General features: G+C 43.0%; 1 protein-coding gene across 2 annotated transcripts in view; it reads left to right on the top strand.

The window, feature by feature from the left end:
* Nucleotides 1-16,715, top strand: part of ADAMTSL1 (ADAMTS like 1) — a 939,419-nt gene that overhangs the window by 897,582 nt on the left and 25,122 nt on the right. For both annotated transcript variants that reach the window (XM_064579938.1, XM_064579939.1), the window contains 3 exons: nt 9,265-9,477; nt 11,314-11,494; nt 14,315-14,522. In XM_064579938.1, the coding sequence (XP_064436008.1) occupies nt 9,265-9,477; nt 11,314-11,494; nt 14,315-14,522 (602 nt within the window). The remainder of the gene's footprint in view (nt 1-9,264; nt 9,478-11,313; nt 11,495-14,314; nt 14,523-16,715) is intronic.

Raw genomic sequence — 16,715 nt, forward strand, 5'->3', positions numbered from 1 at the left:
AATCTGACTTAACTTCCATTTTTATCTCTGCTATCTCGATGGATTTTTCTATACTGCGGTTCCATCACGACCTTTAACGTCAGTATGCTTAAAACTAAAATCTATCTCCAGGGGTGGAGATAAGCTATAGCTTCTCTTCCTGACTTACCTATTTCTGTTAATAGTCTCACTAGTGTTCCAATCTTATTAGCTTTCCCTCATTGCCTCCATTCCTCTCCTCCTCACATCCTGTCAGAGCTACCTTTGCAAATATATTTCATTTCTTACCACATCTGAACTGATATCATAGATTCTTTCTCTCAAGCCAGTGCATCTTACAAAGAACTACCTTAATAATCTTTCCAAATCCAACCTAGATCAGATCACTCCCTCTCTTCAGAAACCTACAGGAGACTAGATTCTAGCTGTCAGGATCCTCCCCATTGCAACTCCCCACACACCATGCCAACCTCATTTATGTTTTCTGTGTTCTAGCCAAGTCAACTAGTCTTTTCTTCTAGCCACACCACAAGTTTTCTCATCTTTGTACCTTTGCTCACACAGCTTCTTCTAGGCTGCCCTCCCCTTCCTACTCTCTATCCCTGGTCTCAGCTTACCTTAATCCTAAATAACCTTTATATATAACATCTCTTCCATGAATTTTTCATTGGCATAGTTCAGTTTCACTACACATTGATCTAAGCAATATAGATTGAATAATTCTCTTTTTCCCTTGGCATTTAGCTACCTCCAGGCAGGGAGAAGAGGGATGAGGATGATGAGTTTGAGATGATGTTGAGAAATCTAGGAATCTTAAAAGCATGTTAAAAATCATCTAATTCAGTGGTTATCCATAGTGGAATCTCCTTACCAGAAGCCCGATAGATTCTTTTGTGATTAAAATGGTAATAGAGGCCCCAAAGCCCCTACCTTATGCAGATTTCCTCTCAAAGGCCCCTCCCCAGGTACCTCCACAGACCCTTAGGGCCCCAGGGAACTATCAATTACAAAACCATTGACTAACTCAATAATCTCACTTACAGATTAGAAAACTGAAACCAGGGAACCCTATGAAAATCTAGAGTTCCTCTTGGAGAGTCATGAATCTGTGTCAGTGCATTTGAAAGTAACCAAATTGCTTTTCTTTTTCAAACTTTCTACAAAACTGATCTTGACCCCGATAAGTTTCAGAATGAGAGGCATGATTACTAGGAAGGTTGCTGCTCAGACGTCTGTCTTCGTTGCTGCTCCTTGTGGGTCTTTCTCAAGTTGAGTTTTAAGAACTTCACATCATGTCAGTCCTCAGGCCTGCCCTTGGAAGGAACTCTGCCCCATCTTATTCCCACTGGGGGCACGAGGCTGGAAGACCCTGGGAACATATCCAAGACCCAAGACTCAGATAGGCCAAGAGAGATGTCCTGGCTGCTCACCATGGCCTCTGATTCCAAGAAGGAGGGAGGATTATAAATGTAAATTATTATGCAAATGAACCTCTTATTTAGCTGACTAGGATTCCTGGCTCCCAGATAAGTAACTTCATCAGCCATAGGAAAAAGCCTGAGGCTGCTCCTGCTCTTTTTTCTGCTTAAAAACTCTCTCAGAAAACCAATCCTAATGGAGTTGGAAAATTGAAGATTAGGGCTAAATATAAGCGATTTCCTTGCCAAATATCTCATGTTTCCTTGGGAATAGCCAGATTCTTATTTATCAATTTAGAATATAGTCAGCCTCACGAGGGCTCTGTCCCCACTGACCAAACCGAATAATTCCTGGAACCAACATCTTAACAGTCTATGACACCTTTTTTTTTTCCCCCAAAGCAGATGTGATTGAGACATATATTGGCCTGTTTAAGTAAGTCTGAAAAGCTCTACTTTTTAAATCATGCTCTTTGCCTAAATCAATGTACAGTTTTCCTGCCTCTTATTAGAAAATGAAATCAGCATCTGACTCCGGACTACATTTGGTAGTGGAGGGGGTTGAATACTGCTGTTCCCAGGAGAACTGCTGTTCCTCAGCTGACTGATTTCTATACACTTCTCCCCAAGGCCATTCTTAGCCCCATTTCAGACAGGAGTATAACGATACCACCATGAAATTCATAACATATAGATGCCTAGGTGCCACCAGGAGCATGCAGGGAAACTGCTTCCTCCTATGTATTTGAATAAGAAGATGTAGGTGATCAGCACACAGGTAGAAACTCTGCCCTACCCCAAGCCTTGGATCCATAGGCCTAGGGGAATTGTGGAAATCCCTTCTCCCTAAGTGTTATCAGTTACCTATCACCACATTAAAAAATAATGACTCAGTGGCTTAAAATAGCAATCATTTATTCTTACTGATCTTCAGTTCAGCTGATCTAAACCGAGTTTGCCTAGGGTGAACTTGGCCATTCTCCACAGTTCTCTCACCCACCTTCTGGGATCATCAGGCCAGTCCAAGCATGTTCTGCTGGTGATAGCAAAGGCACATGAGCACAAGCAAAAACACACAGTCTCTTGAGGTTTAGGTTTGGAACTGGTATACCAGAACATCGGTCTCATTTCTTTTATTGTGGTAAAATACTCATAACATAAAATGTACTATTTTAAACATTTTTAAGTGTTTAGTGGCATTAATTACATTCACATCATTGTGCAACCATCATGCTTTCCATCTCCACAACTTTTTATCTCAAACTGAAACTCTGTACCCATTAAAAAAATAACTGCCTGTGCTCCCCTTCCTCCAGCCCCTGGTAATCACTATTCTGGTTTCTGTTTCTATGAATTGGACTATAGTAGGTGCCTCCTATAAGTGGAATCATACAATATTGGTCCTTTTACATCTGGCTTCTTTCACTAAATGTGTTCAGGGTTCATATGCCACACATATCAGAATTTCATTCCTTTTTAAGGCTGAATAATATTCCATCATACATATATATATCACATTTGTTCATCTACCCATCTATTGATGGACATTCAGGTCGTTTTCACCTTTCGGCTATTATGAATACTGCTGCTGTGAACATTAGTGTACAAATAGCTATTCACGTCCCTGCTTTTGACCCTTTGGGTATATACACAGAAATAGAATTAGTGGATCATGATGGTAATTCTACGTTTAATTTTTTGAGGAATCTCCATACTATTTCCCACCTTGGCTGCACCATTTTACATTCCCGCCAGCAAAGCCCAAGGATTCTAATTTCCGCACATCTTCACCAACACTGGTTATCTTCTGTTTGTTTATTTTTAATAGCCATCCTACTGGATGTGATGTGTATCTCATTGTGGTTTTGATTTTGTTTCTATAACAATTAGTGATGTTAAGCATTTGTTCATTTGCTTATTGGCCATTTTTATATCTTCAGAGAAATGTATATTGAAGTCTTTTGCCCATTTTTTAGTTTGGCTGTTTATATTTGTTGTTGAGTTGTAGGAATTCTTTATATATTCTGGACATTAATCCATTATCAAATCTGTGATTTGCAAATATTTTCTCCCATTCTGTGGGTTGCCTTTTCACTCTGGTGGTGGTGTCCTATGATGCACAAAAGCTTTCAATTTTGATGATGTCAGTTTATTCTTTGTTGCCCTGGGTTTTTAGGATCATATCCAAGAACTCGTTGCCAAATCCAATATCATGACGCTTCTGCTTATGTTTCCTTTTAAGAGTTTTATACATTGAACTCTAAGTTTTTGATCCCTTGAATTAATTTTTGCACATGGTGTAAAGGTAAAGCTATTTTTCTTGTATGTGGCTATCTCGTTTTCCCAGCACAATTAAATGGCCCTGGCATCCATGTTGGAAATCATTTGACCATATAAGCAAGAGTTTATTTGGGGGCTTTCTATTTTATTCTATTGGTCTATATGTTTGTCTTTATACCAGTACTATAATGTTTCAATTACTATAGATTTGTACTGTTTTGAAATCAGGAAATGTGAAACCCCCAAGTTTGTTGTTCTTTTTCAAAATTGTTTTGGCTATTCAGTATCCTTGAGAGTTAGGGATGGACTTTTCTATTTCTACAAAAAAATAAAAAAAGAAAAAGTCACTGAGATTTTAATGGGGATTGTACTGAATCTATAGTTCACTTGGGGGTATTAACATCTTCACAATATTAAGTTTTCTAATCCGTGAACATGACATAGCTTTCCATTTATGTTTTAAATTTTTTAGCAACATTTCGTAGTTTTCAGGGTACATGTTTTTCATCTCCTTGGTTAAATTTATTCTTAAGTATTTTATTCTTTTTGATACTGTTATAAATGGAATTGTTTTCTTAATTTCTCTTTCAGATTATTAGTGTAACATCTGACTCATTTTATTGGCCAAAGTAGTTACATAGCCAAACCCCAAATCAGGAGGTAGGAAATTACAGCTCACCCATCATCGAAGGCCACTGCAAAGTTACATGGCAAAATGAGTCAATGCAGGGAGGAATGAAGAACGGGGTTCTGTACCAATGATATCCCATAAAGAACTTCTTACAGTCAATTTTAGCATTCCAGGGCCCTTCAAAGTAGTCTGCTTCAAGCACTTTAACCAAACAATTACTGTGAAAATGTTAAAAAAAGGGGGGGGGGGGCGAGGGGACAAAAGGAATGAGCAAAGGAAGGGGATAACAAGATGCCTAGGTAAATTGCTGGTGCCCAGCTGAACAAGCAGCAGGTATAGAGGAAAGAACACAAGGCAAGGAATCAGAAGGCCTGTCACTTGATCTTAGGAAAGCATCTTAACATCTCTGGGCCTCAGTTTCCTCCTCCGGCATTAGGCTAGACAATCTCTAAGAACCTTTCCTGTGTTAACCCCGCATCGTATACAAATTCTAACAGTGTTTCCCCCAGAATAGAAAACAAGCCAACATTGGAAAATTCCTTCTCTTACAGATCCATAGGCACAGACATCCATGCAGGTAGCCATTCTTTTGTCTCACAGATCTCATCATTTTCTGCCTTACATCTCAGTTTTATTAGTGTGCTTTGTTTTTTATCCAATACCAGCTAGGATCTCCTTGCAAGAGGGAAGATGGTCCTATCTTATCTATCCCAGAACAGTAGACACAAAATCAATATTTTTTAACTGAATTGAAGGAAAGCCACCACTATCTTTAATTTTGAATGATTTATCATATGTTTTAAACGTCTATATATTGACAGGATCATATGGTTCTTATTCTTCTTTTTACTAATATGGTGTATCACATTGATTGATTAGCAAATATTGAACCACCCTTGCATCCCAGAAATAAATCCTACTTGATCGTGGTGAGTAATTCTTTTAATGTACTGTTGAATTCAATTTGCTAGTATTTTGTTGAGAATTTTTGCATCCATGTTCATCAAGGATATTGGCCTGTAATTCTCCTTTTTAGTGGAATCTTTGTCTGGTTTTAGAATCAAGGTAATGCTGGCTTCATAGAATACAGCAACCTTTCCTGATAAAAACCCTCAACAAAGTAGGGATAGATAGAACATACCTCAACATCATAAAGACCATATATGAAAGACTCAGCTAGTATCATCCTCAGTGGGAAAAAACTGAGAGCCTTTCCCCTATGGTCAGGAACAAGACAAGAATGTCCACTCCCACCATTACTATTTCACAGAGTAAGGGAAGACTTAACCTCAGCAATCAGACAACAAAAAGAAATAAAAATCATCCAAATTGGCAAAGAAGAAGTCAAACTTTCACTATCTAAAGATGACATGACACTCTATGTAGAAAATGCAAAAGACTCCACCAAAAAATTGTTAGAACTCATACATAAATTCAGCAAAGTCATAGGATATAAAATTGGGGGTGGGGGAATCAGAGGGGGAGATGACCCATGAGAGACTATGGACTCTGAGAAACAAACTGAGGGTTCTAGAGGGGAGGGGGGTTGGGGGATGGGTTAGCCCAGTGATGGGTATTAAAGAGGGCAAGTTCTGCATAGAGCACTGGGTATTATGCACAAACAATGAATCATGAAACAGTACATCAAAAACTAATGATGTAATGTATGGTGATTAACATAACATAATAAAAAAAAATCAGTGTGCAGAAATCTGTTCCATTTTTATATACCAGTAAAAAGCAGCAGAAAAAGAAATCAAGGAATTGATCCCATTTGCAATTGCACCAAAAATAATAATATACCTAAAAGTATTCTAACTAAAGGAGTAAAAGATCTAATGATGTACTATATGTTGGCTAATTGAATTTAAATAATAAAAAGAAAGATGCATTCTAAGAAAAGAAGAAGTAAAAGATCTATACTCGGAAAACTATAGAACACATATGAAAGAAATTGAAAAGGACACAAAGAAAGGGAAAGCATTCCATGCTCATGGATTGGAAGAACATTGTTAAAATGGCTATATTACCCAAAGCAATCTACACATTTAATGCACTCCCCATCAAAATACCACCAGCATTTTTCACAGAGCTAGAACAAACAGTCCTAAAATTTGTATGGAACCACAAAAGATCCCAAATAGCCAAAGCAATTCTGAAAAACGAAAACAAAACTGGAGGCCTCATGATTCTGGATTTCAAATATATTACAAAGCTGTAGTCATCAAGACAGTATGGTACTGACACAAAAACAGACACACAGATCAATGGAACAGAATAGAGAACCCAGAAATGGGCCCACAACTACATGTTCAACTAATCGTCGACAAAGCAGGAAAGAATATCCAATAGAAAAAAAGAGTCTCTTCAACAAATGGTGTTGGGAAAACTGGACAGCAACATGCAGAAGAATGAAGCTGGACCACTTTCTTATACCATACACAAAAATAAATTCAAAATGGATGAAAGACCTTAATGTGAGACAGACAGGAAACCATCAAAATCCTAAAGGAGAACAAAGGCAGAAACTTCTTTGACCTTATCCATAGCAATTTCTTACTAGACAAGTCACCACAGGCAAGGGAAACAAAAGCAAAAATGAACTATTGGGACTTCATCAAGATAAAAAGCGTCTGCACAGCAAAGGAAACAACAAAACTAAAAGACAGCCTACAGAATGGGAGAAAATATTTGCAAACAACATATCTGACAAAGGGTTAGTATCCAAAATCTACAAAGAACTTCTCAAACTCAACACCCAAAAAATAAATAACCCAGTTAAGAAATGGGCAGAAGACATGAATAGACACTTTTCCAAAAAGACATCCACATAACTACCAGATACAACACTCATCATCAGGGAAATACAAATCAAAACCACTATGAGATATCATCTTACACCTGTCAAGATGGCTAAAATTACAACACAAGAAACAACAGATGTTGACAAGGATGCAGAGAAAGGGGAACCCTCTTGCACTGTTGGTGGGAATGCAAACTAGTGCAGCCACTGTAGAGAATTTCCTCAAAATGTTAAAAATAGAACTACCCTATGATCCATCAATTGCACTACTTACTAGGTATTTACCCAAAGGATACAAAAACACAGATTCGAAGGGATACATGCACCCCAGCGTTCATAGCAGCATTATCAACAATAGCCAAACTATGGAGAGAGCCCAAATGTCCATCCACTGACGAATGGGTGAAGAAGAGGTGGTACACACACACACTCACACACACAAACAATGGAATATTACTCAGCCATTAAAAAGAATGAAATCTTGCCATTTACAATGACATGGATGAGCTAGAGTGTATTATGCTAAGTGAAATCAGTCAGTCAGAGAAAGATACTATAGGATCTCACTCAGATGTGGAATTTAATAAAGAAAACAGATGAACATATGGGAAGGGAGAAAAGAAGAAAAGGAGAGAGGGGAAACAAGCTAAAAGGCACTCCTAATGATAGAGAACAAACAGGGTTGATGGAGGGAGGTGGGTGGTGCATGGGCTAGATGGTGATGGACATTAAGGAGGGCATTTGTGATGATGAGCACCGAGTATTGTATGTAAGTGATGAATGACTGAATTCTACTCCTGAAACCAATATTGCTCTGTATGTTAACTACCTAAAATTTAAATTAAAAAAATAAAAAGTAAACTTCCAAATAAATTATCTGTGAAAGCTAAGTTGTTGAGGACACAACAGCAAATTCAGCAAGTACTCTCAATTTAGAGAAACTTGGTTTCTTCTTACAACTGCAATCAGTTTACCTTAATAATTCTCTGCTACAAACCTTGGGTAGACACAATATCTAAGTTTAATATTTTAGAATTTTAATGTATCAGAGTATGTTCAGTGACTACATAGATAGGTACATGTCCAATGCAGGCTTGGTAAGAGTTGTTAGAAGGCCAAGGTTCTTGACTGACAGAAAAATGAAATCAGTGTTTACAATTGTTTTCCTAGATTCTGTTGAAAAAATTTGGTTTGAAAACCACATACACAGTATAACAGTGGCAAATATTAGACTTTTACCACTTAAAATTTGATTCTTAACTATTACTATTAGCATTTTTTTCCAATTCACTGCATTTGAAGAAGTGATTTCTTTAGTATAAAATCAGTATAGGAACTAATTAACTTGAAAAATGTTCAATGAGTGAATATTAATGGCTTCATTTTTTTAAAAGTTCATACAAGGACATAGAAACAGGCACTTTGTATACTCCAAGAATTTTTCCTTAATTGAATAAAAAATAGTTACCTTCCCAGAATTCCTGAGTAGAAACATCTATTGGCCTGGAAATGGCACACATAAGAAAAATGCCATCGAAATTCTTAATCGCAGGAATCAAACTGAGGGTTGTTGGAGTGGGGGGTGGGGTGGGAGGGATGGGGTGACTGGGTAATAGACACTGGGGAGGGTATGTGGTCTGGTAAGTGCTGTGAATTGTGCAAGACTGTTGAATCTCAGATCTGTACCTCTGAAACAAATAATGCAATATATGTCAAGAAAAAAAAAAAAAGAAGAAGAAGGTAGCGGGAGGGGAAGAATGAAGCGGGGGAAATCGGAGGGGTAGACGAACCATGAGAGACGATGGACTCTGAAAAACAAACAGGGTTCTAGAGGGGAGGGGGGTGGGAGGATGGGTTAGCCTGGTGGTGGGTATTGAGGAGGGCACATTCTGCATGGAGCACTGGGTGTTGTGCACAAACAATGAATCATGGAACACTTCATCTAAAACTAATGATGTAATGTATGGGGATTAACATAAGAATAAAAAAAATACAAATAATAAAAAAAAAAAAAGAAAGAAAAATGCCATCGGTAAGGAGACTACACCGTATGTGTGGCTTCTAAGCCACAGAGACACTAAAACAACTCATCAGATATATATCCCCATTTCACTCTATTAATGGCTTCTCTCTCTTTCATACTCTCCTTCTAGGCTGTCCCATCAAAGGTCACCCTACCCCCAATATCACCTGGTTCCATGGTGATCAGCCAGTCGCCACTGTCCCAGGACTGACACATCATATCTTGGCAGCTGGACAGATTCTTCAGGTTGCAAATCTTAGTGGCGGGTCTCAAGGGGAATTCAGCTGCCTTGCTCAGAATGAGGCAGGAATGCTCGTGCAGAAGGCCTCTTTGGTGATCCAAGGTAAGAAACCCTTCAGGCTTTGGAGCCGGGCTTAGTTCTTGAATAAGAAAGTCCACCTGAGAATCTAATTCTGTAGTAAAACAAAGTGATTTCTGATCTCAGTGGCTCCTAGAGCATGAAAATCAAAGCAGAACCATGTCTCCATACAATGAGGCCCTTCAGAAGAGCCACCAAGCTCCATCCCAGCAGAATCTGGAAAAGTCAGTGGGCCCTTCTGCTTCATCATGTTGCTACCACTGAGGACCAAGGAAACATCATGATATAGCAAAGCCAAGAAAGTTTCATTTATGCTTGCTGAACTAATAAGAATCACACATACACACACACACACACACACCCCTACATGCATGCAAGCGCACACATGCATGCGTGCAAAGTAGCCTGTTAAACTAATGCAAGTTTTCAGGGCGCCTGGGTGGCTCAGTTGGTTGAGCGACTGCCTTCGGCTCAGGTCATGATCCTGGAGCCCCGGGATCGAGTCCCGCATCGGGCTCCCTGCTCGGCAGGGAGTCTGCTTCTCCCTCTGACCCTCCCCCCTCTCATGTGCTCTATCTCTCTCTCATTCTCTCTCTCAAATAAATAAAATCTTTAAAAAAAAATTAAAAATTAAAAAAAAAAAAACTAATGCAAGTTTTCTCTGTTGGTTTGGTTAAAAAAAAAAAATACCTCTTGATCCAAACTGCTTGGCTATTGCCTTCTCTCCTGGAGAGTCAGGCTGGTGCCAGTACCTGCTTATGGTGCTAACGAGTCTTCAGCTGCAGTCATGTGCTAAGTGTTTTGCAGGCACCTTTCCTGTGGTTTGTGCATTAACCTTCCAGGAACACAGGCGGGTCAGAAAGCCCTTGGGAGAAGCCTGGCTTTAGCTACACCAAGAAAAGGTTGTGAATGAACCTAAAACAGTGGGAAACAAACCCAGACTGGGCCTTGTTATAGAAACTAAGTGAGGCTTTCAAGTTTTCCATAGGCTATTTCTCCCTGTGGCCCATGGGTGACTATTTTTAGGGAAAGCAAAATTCTATTGCATGCATTCTAAAATGGGGGATTCTGCGGGAAGGGCCAGAATTTTGTGCCTCTGTAGCACACGAGGAGGGAGCAAATGGGTTTTCCCCCTTAAACATCCTCCCCTGCCATTTGGCTTTCTGGACAGGAAAGTCAATGTTGCATTTTCTTGCCAACCCGCCATTCTCTGCTGAAAACCAGAAGCCAGTGCCTATCTGCAAGATTTGTAATATATGACCTTGCAAATAAGCACTCACAGTTTACCAGCCCACAGTTACTTTTAACAGTTTTCCTACCAGTGAGTCCCAGACCCCCAGATAGAAAATCCACAGAAATTGAATTTCTTCCTGACGTCATTGTCACATGTAAATGAGTGCTCTCTGGGTAGGCTGTTTTTTTGGTAACATTTCCAAAGTTCAACTCAAATGTGCACGTACAAATGTGATTGTTAAGTATCTCTGATATTTTTGTATCTCTTTGTTGAAAAAGAAAGTCACTTTCTGGTGACCCACTAGGAAGAAAAAGTACTTTGGAAGTGTATTTAAGAATAAGGACTACAGCCACTGGTTAAGTACTCTGTATGTGCCAGTCACCGGGCTCCGCCCTTTGCTTTCATTATATCCAGTCCTCACAGTAACTTTGCAAGGTAGGGGTCTTATACTCACTTCGTGGATAAGCCAACTGAGGCTCCTAGACGCCATGCCACTTGGCTACCTAAGTTGGGAAGGGAGCCCACTGGAGGACAGAGTGTCATTCTCGAGAGCTCCTCATGCCCACAGAGCATGGGCACTAATGCATGCAATCCTCTTTTCACCTCTGATCCTCCTCCTGTGACAGATTACTGGTGGTCTGTGGACAGACTGGCAACCTGCTCAGCCTCCTGTGGTAACAGGGGCGTTCAGCAGCCCCGCCTGAGGTGTCTCCTGAACAGCACAGAGGTCAACCCCACTCACTGTGCGGGGAAGGTGCGCCCTGCTGTGCAGCCTGTCGCCTGCAACCGGAGAGACTGTCCTTCTCGGTGAGTGTGGCAGGCACTGGCTCAGGCCTCCCCGACCCCAACGCTGGGCCCTGACTTTTAGTCAAGTCGGTGGCTAGCCTCTGTCCAGTACTGCGTAGGGAGAGACACAGAGTACGGGCAAGGGGGCCTGCCATCCAAGGCACTGTTCTTTTCTATAGGCCCCGACTTGCCAGGCCTCTCCACCCTGCAGAAAATATCCCTCAGAATGGGCCTCCTCACTCGGCAGTTTGCTCCCTCACCACTCAGCGGGCTGAGGACTGCCTGGGGCATCCCAAGTGCCTGAGAAGGTCTGTTCAAGGAGCAGGAACATCCCAGGCCCAGAGCTCGCTGGCATCCTGCAATAAGAAATTTGCTCCCTAGGGGCGCCTGGGTGGCTCAGTCATTGGGTGTCTCTGCCTTTGGCTCCAGTCGTGATCCCGGGGTCCTAGGATCGAGTCCCGCATCGGGCTCCCCGCTCAGTGTGGAGCCTGCTTCTCCCTCTCCCTCTCCCTGCTGCTCTTTCTTTTCTTCAAAGGGGGTTGCATCCTGCGGAAGTCAAAACAAATCTTCCTTTTCTATAGTGGCCTCCATGTTGGATATACGTCCTCTGCCTCTGGCCCCAGAATGACACCTACCGTCTCTGCCCCTTACAGCTTTGAGAAGCTGTGAGTCCCACAGAGCACCCACCCCCAGTTTGTAGGCAGTCGCTAAAAGGATAATGGGTGGGCACAGAGCTGGCACCAGCATGGCATCCTGAGCCTGGGGGGACTTGGCTGGGCCTCGCGATGCCCCCTTCCTACCTGTCCGTGGGACTTTCACGCACTGCTCAGGCACCCGCTTTGTGTTTTGCCAGCTGAGTCACAAGGAGCAGCTGAAACCAGGAGCCACTCAATGAAATATGAAACATGCTCATTAATATCAGCAGTTTGACTTGCTGACGGGAAGGTTTCCATGGGAATGATTAATGTCCTTTTATACCCTTCCTGAACTGTAACATAGCCATACCTTGCCTTTCTCAAACCCCCCCACCCCAGCTCCTGAAAAATTGCTGAAATGTATATTTGGAAATAAAAGTTGATTGAAATGCAGGCCTGACATTCACCGGGGATATAAGGGGCTGGAAGACTGCCCTCGCCAAGCTATTTGAAATGAAGATGAAGTTTCGGACGTGCCAAGGACTTTTTGATTTGCTGCGGTGATGGTCAGAGTCAATCAGGCTCATTTACTTCTGCAAATGAAATAATGGCCAGGTTGGCTTGGGTTTCAGTGCCCCCAGGAGCTTTACACCACCTCGTGCCTGCTTCCTAAGTGGCTCTGCTTCTGGGGCTTGGAGATCTGCACACAGTCATCTCTCTCCAGGGCCAATGGATCAGGGGGGTTCCATCAAACTAAATAAGTCACAGATCCAGATTCAAAAGGAATTTGCTCCCTATCTCTGCTGCTTGCCTCTCCTTTGACTGGTTTCCCTGCCAGGCTTCTTGGGCACTTCAGCAGCCTTCTCTGAACAAAACAAGGTTCGCCCTGGTTGTCTCTGAACAGGGCCGGAGAGTCCTGCTTTGACCCAGGTGACCGTTCCGCCATTTCATTTAGATAAACTGTCTCAGGCATTAAAACCCAAGAATGGTCTTTTTCCCTAGATTGAATAAGATGGCTGGAACACCCCAAGGCTTTTCCGTTTCCCCCAAACTGTCCCCCTTTCCCCTTTTCTTTGAGAACTAGCCCATGGTGCAAACATTCACAGAGAGCCCCTACGGGTTTGTATCTGGACCAAGGATTCCAGCATGTTTCCCAAATTCCAGCTTGGCTTTATGAGACAAGCCATTTGCGCAGTCCTGGTCAGTCTCACTTCTGACGATCCAAATTGTAGCCAGAACCTAACATCCTGAGAAAGGACATGCTCCACGTATGTAGCCCTCGAGGAGGTATAAGGCCTGTGCACTGTGACTCATGGGAAACTGCTCCACAAAGCCAGAAGGAACTTTGCCTATTTCTCGGGGATTCAACAAAATCCAGTGAGACATGGGTTGCAGAAGGTAGAAGAGAGAATGAGTACTAGCAGATAAAACACTGACTCAGGGGAGAGCCAGAGACACAGTTTGGATCTGACTGCCCTAGGAGACTGTCCCCCTTCTGCCATGCACTTGGACGGTTCAGGAAGTCCCACAAACACAGTGCAGCATAACTAGCTAAAGGACTGTCTTCCCAGAGCGTTCCCTCTGCAGGCTCGCGGCTTTGGGGGCCAGTGTCACGAGTGAGACAAGTGATGTGCAGACCACTCTTTCAGGATGCACCTTTGCAGTCGATTTCCAAAGGCTATTTGTTTTCTGTGGCTGAAAATTACCACAAACATGGTGGCTGAAAAGAATAGACATTTATTTTCTCACAGCTTGGAAGGCCAGAAATCCACAATCACGATGTCAGCAGGGCTGCACCCCTTGCAACTTTCTCAAGCCTTGCCAACGTCTGGTGGCTCCAGGCATCCCTCAGCTCGTGGCCACATCACTCCAGCCTCTGCCTCGGTGGTCACACTGTCTCCTCCTCTAATCTCTCTTTCTCTTCTAAGGACATTTGTGAAGGCAGATAATGTAGGATAATTGCATCTCAAAGTCCTTAATTATATCTGCAAAGCCCCTTTGTCCAAATATGGTAACACTCCCAGCTTCCGGGGATCTGTTGTAGATATCTTTTGGGGGACCATTTTCAGCCTTCCACTCCATGTGTATCATGCCCCGAGATTAGTAGCTGTGTGGTGAGAATAAGGGGATGCCCAGGCTCTTTTCCTGAGAACATATGGCATCATTCCTCTGCCCAAGCCTGACCCTTTGCTCTTCCTCTCCCCAGGTGGATGGTGACCTCCTGGTCGGCCTGTACCCGGAGCTGTGGGGGAGGCGTCCAGACCCGCCGGGTGACCTGCCAGAAGCTGAAAGCCTCTGGGATCTCCACCCCTGTGTCCAATGATCTGTGTACACAGCTCGCCAAACGGCCAGTAGACACCCAGGCCTGTAACCAACAGCTCTGCGTGGAGTGGGCCTTCTCCAGCTGGGGCCAGGTGAGAGGATTTTATTTGAAAGATAAATCTAAAGGTGCGGACACTGCCACGGTAGGAAGTAAAAGTCCACCACTGCCAGTCCTCTGTGATATCAGACCTTTCACATCCCATCTGTCAATCAACTCACCTGCCCAGTGTCCTTCCAAAAGCTTAGTGTTTCTGATGATTCTTCTCTAATACGAACATACGTCCCACAGCCATTACACTTTCCCTATTGATTCCCCCCCCCCCCCCCCCCCCCCGCCAAGCTCATCCCTTTATCAGATTATTAGCCAATCTTCAGCAACCGCTTCTTCAGACTCATTTTCTGTCAGGCTACCTCTTCCCACTGGTTGTCCTATGGCTGATGATTTAAAGCTCTGATGAGATCCATCTGGGGGGTGCAGGGTGTTTTGGGCCAGGGGTTCTCAACTGGGTTAGAAACTGGAGAAACTTCTTTAAAAGACCAATGTCCAGGCTGCACCTCCCTGAGATTCTAAGTCAGTTGCTAAGGGGCGGGATCGGAGCATGGGCAATTTTCGAAACTACACGGGAGATTCTGGTATGCAGGCAGCGTAGAGAACCACTCTTCTGAGCCAAGAAGAGTTGAAGCCTAGCTGGATCACTTTGAAATCACCAACTCCTTTCTCAATTCTCTGCCAGAGGATGGCCAAAAAAGTCCCAGGTTCGCTCAACACACAGCAGAAATGGGGGCTCATAGGACCCCCGTAGGGATGGGGCCTCTTCTGGATATAGGAAGAAACCACAGGACCCTGTCCATTTGAAAAGGAAACTTTATGGTTAGTTATAACCTAAAAAAATGTACACAAAGTAAAGATTCTCTATGGGAAGAACAAACCTGAGCAATGATGGACACTATGCCGTGACAGAAGCAGCCTCGGAGGGATGGGAGGTGCCGATAGTCACCCTACCATTGATCTCACATCATTTCTGGGCTGGGTGGGACTGAGCACCAGTCAGGAATTCACATTGTAATTAGAGGCCTAGGCTTTCCCCACTGCAGGTACATAGGCTGTTTAGAGAGAGAGGAGTTTTCCTACTCATCTGACCCCTTCTCTGTTTTAGAATGTTGTTGGCACTGAAAAAAACAATCCAGTGTGGTGCTTGGGGGAAGTCACGTAATGGCGTATGCGTGGTTCCCTTCAACGTCTGTGTTCAGAACCCACCGGGGACCTACTTAGCATCTAAGAGCTGCCTGCCAGCGCTGATAATCAGCTAGTACTCACCCCGTTGGTGGGGTGACATCTGTTGTTTGTCAGAGGCTGGCACTAATTGCTAGGCTAACCATTCTGATTGGTCAGGCATAGTTTGTGATTGGTTGGTGTCTGAAACATGCTATTAAGCTTGGCCTGCTGGGACAGCCCAAAACTACCACAAGGCTCTTGATTCTTTGTGTAACTGTACAAACTAATGTGACGGAATGTCTTGGGCAGCTAGCAACTCGAAACATGTTGGAACTGGCTGTCTACACATTACTGCATTCATGTTCCTCCGTCCCCACCCCGAGGTGTGTACTTTGAAAAACAGTCACTTGGAACTTCCCATTAAGTTAATGTACTGTGGCCATCTCTAATGAAGATCAAATGTTATTTGGAGGAAATCTGGCCACAGAATTCACTTGCAATCCATAAGCCATTTGTGTCCCAGGTGAGTCCGGGGATAATGCTCAACACCGGCCAATCAACACACTCGGCCTGAGGCTCCTTTTTGGCACCTTTACCAACCCCCCTCATTTCCAGTGACCTAATGTATGTGCTTCATAATCAAAGAGGCATGAGCTCCCTTTTGCTCTGATGCCTGGGGGATATCATCTTTCTCTTACCTGGAAAAGCCCACTTCTGCTAGCTTTCATTCTGCCCAAGGCAGCTCTGCTTCTAGGCCCTCAAGGCTTACTGGCAGTTTGTGAAATTACAATTAGGAACAGACCTGGCTTCACACGGGAGATGTTTCTGCATTGTATCATTGAGGTGACTAAAGGGGACATATATCGTGCGCGTTGATCATTCTCAGTGATTACTTTTTCTAAAAGAGAGAAAAAAGGTCCTTCCCCCTTTCTTGCCTTCAAACAACACTCTCATCCCCTTCTTTCTTCTAAAACCCTCTAGGCAAGTATGTCTCAAGCTTTAATGTGAATCACTTGTGGATCTTGTCAAAAATGCAAATTCTGATATGGCAGGTCTGGGCAAAGCCTTA

This window comes from Mirounga angustirostris, unplaced genomic scaffold, assembly GCF_029215605.1.
Source record: "Mirounga angustirostris isolate CCGP_5_RB_7025 unplaced genomic scaffold, mMirAng1.0.hap1 SCAF_15, whole genome shotgun sequence".
NCBI classification, from domain to species: Eukaryota; Metazoa; Chordata; class Mammalia; order Carnivora; family Phocidae; genus Mirounga; species Mirounga angustirostris.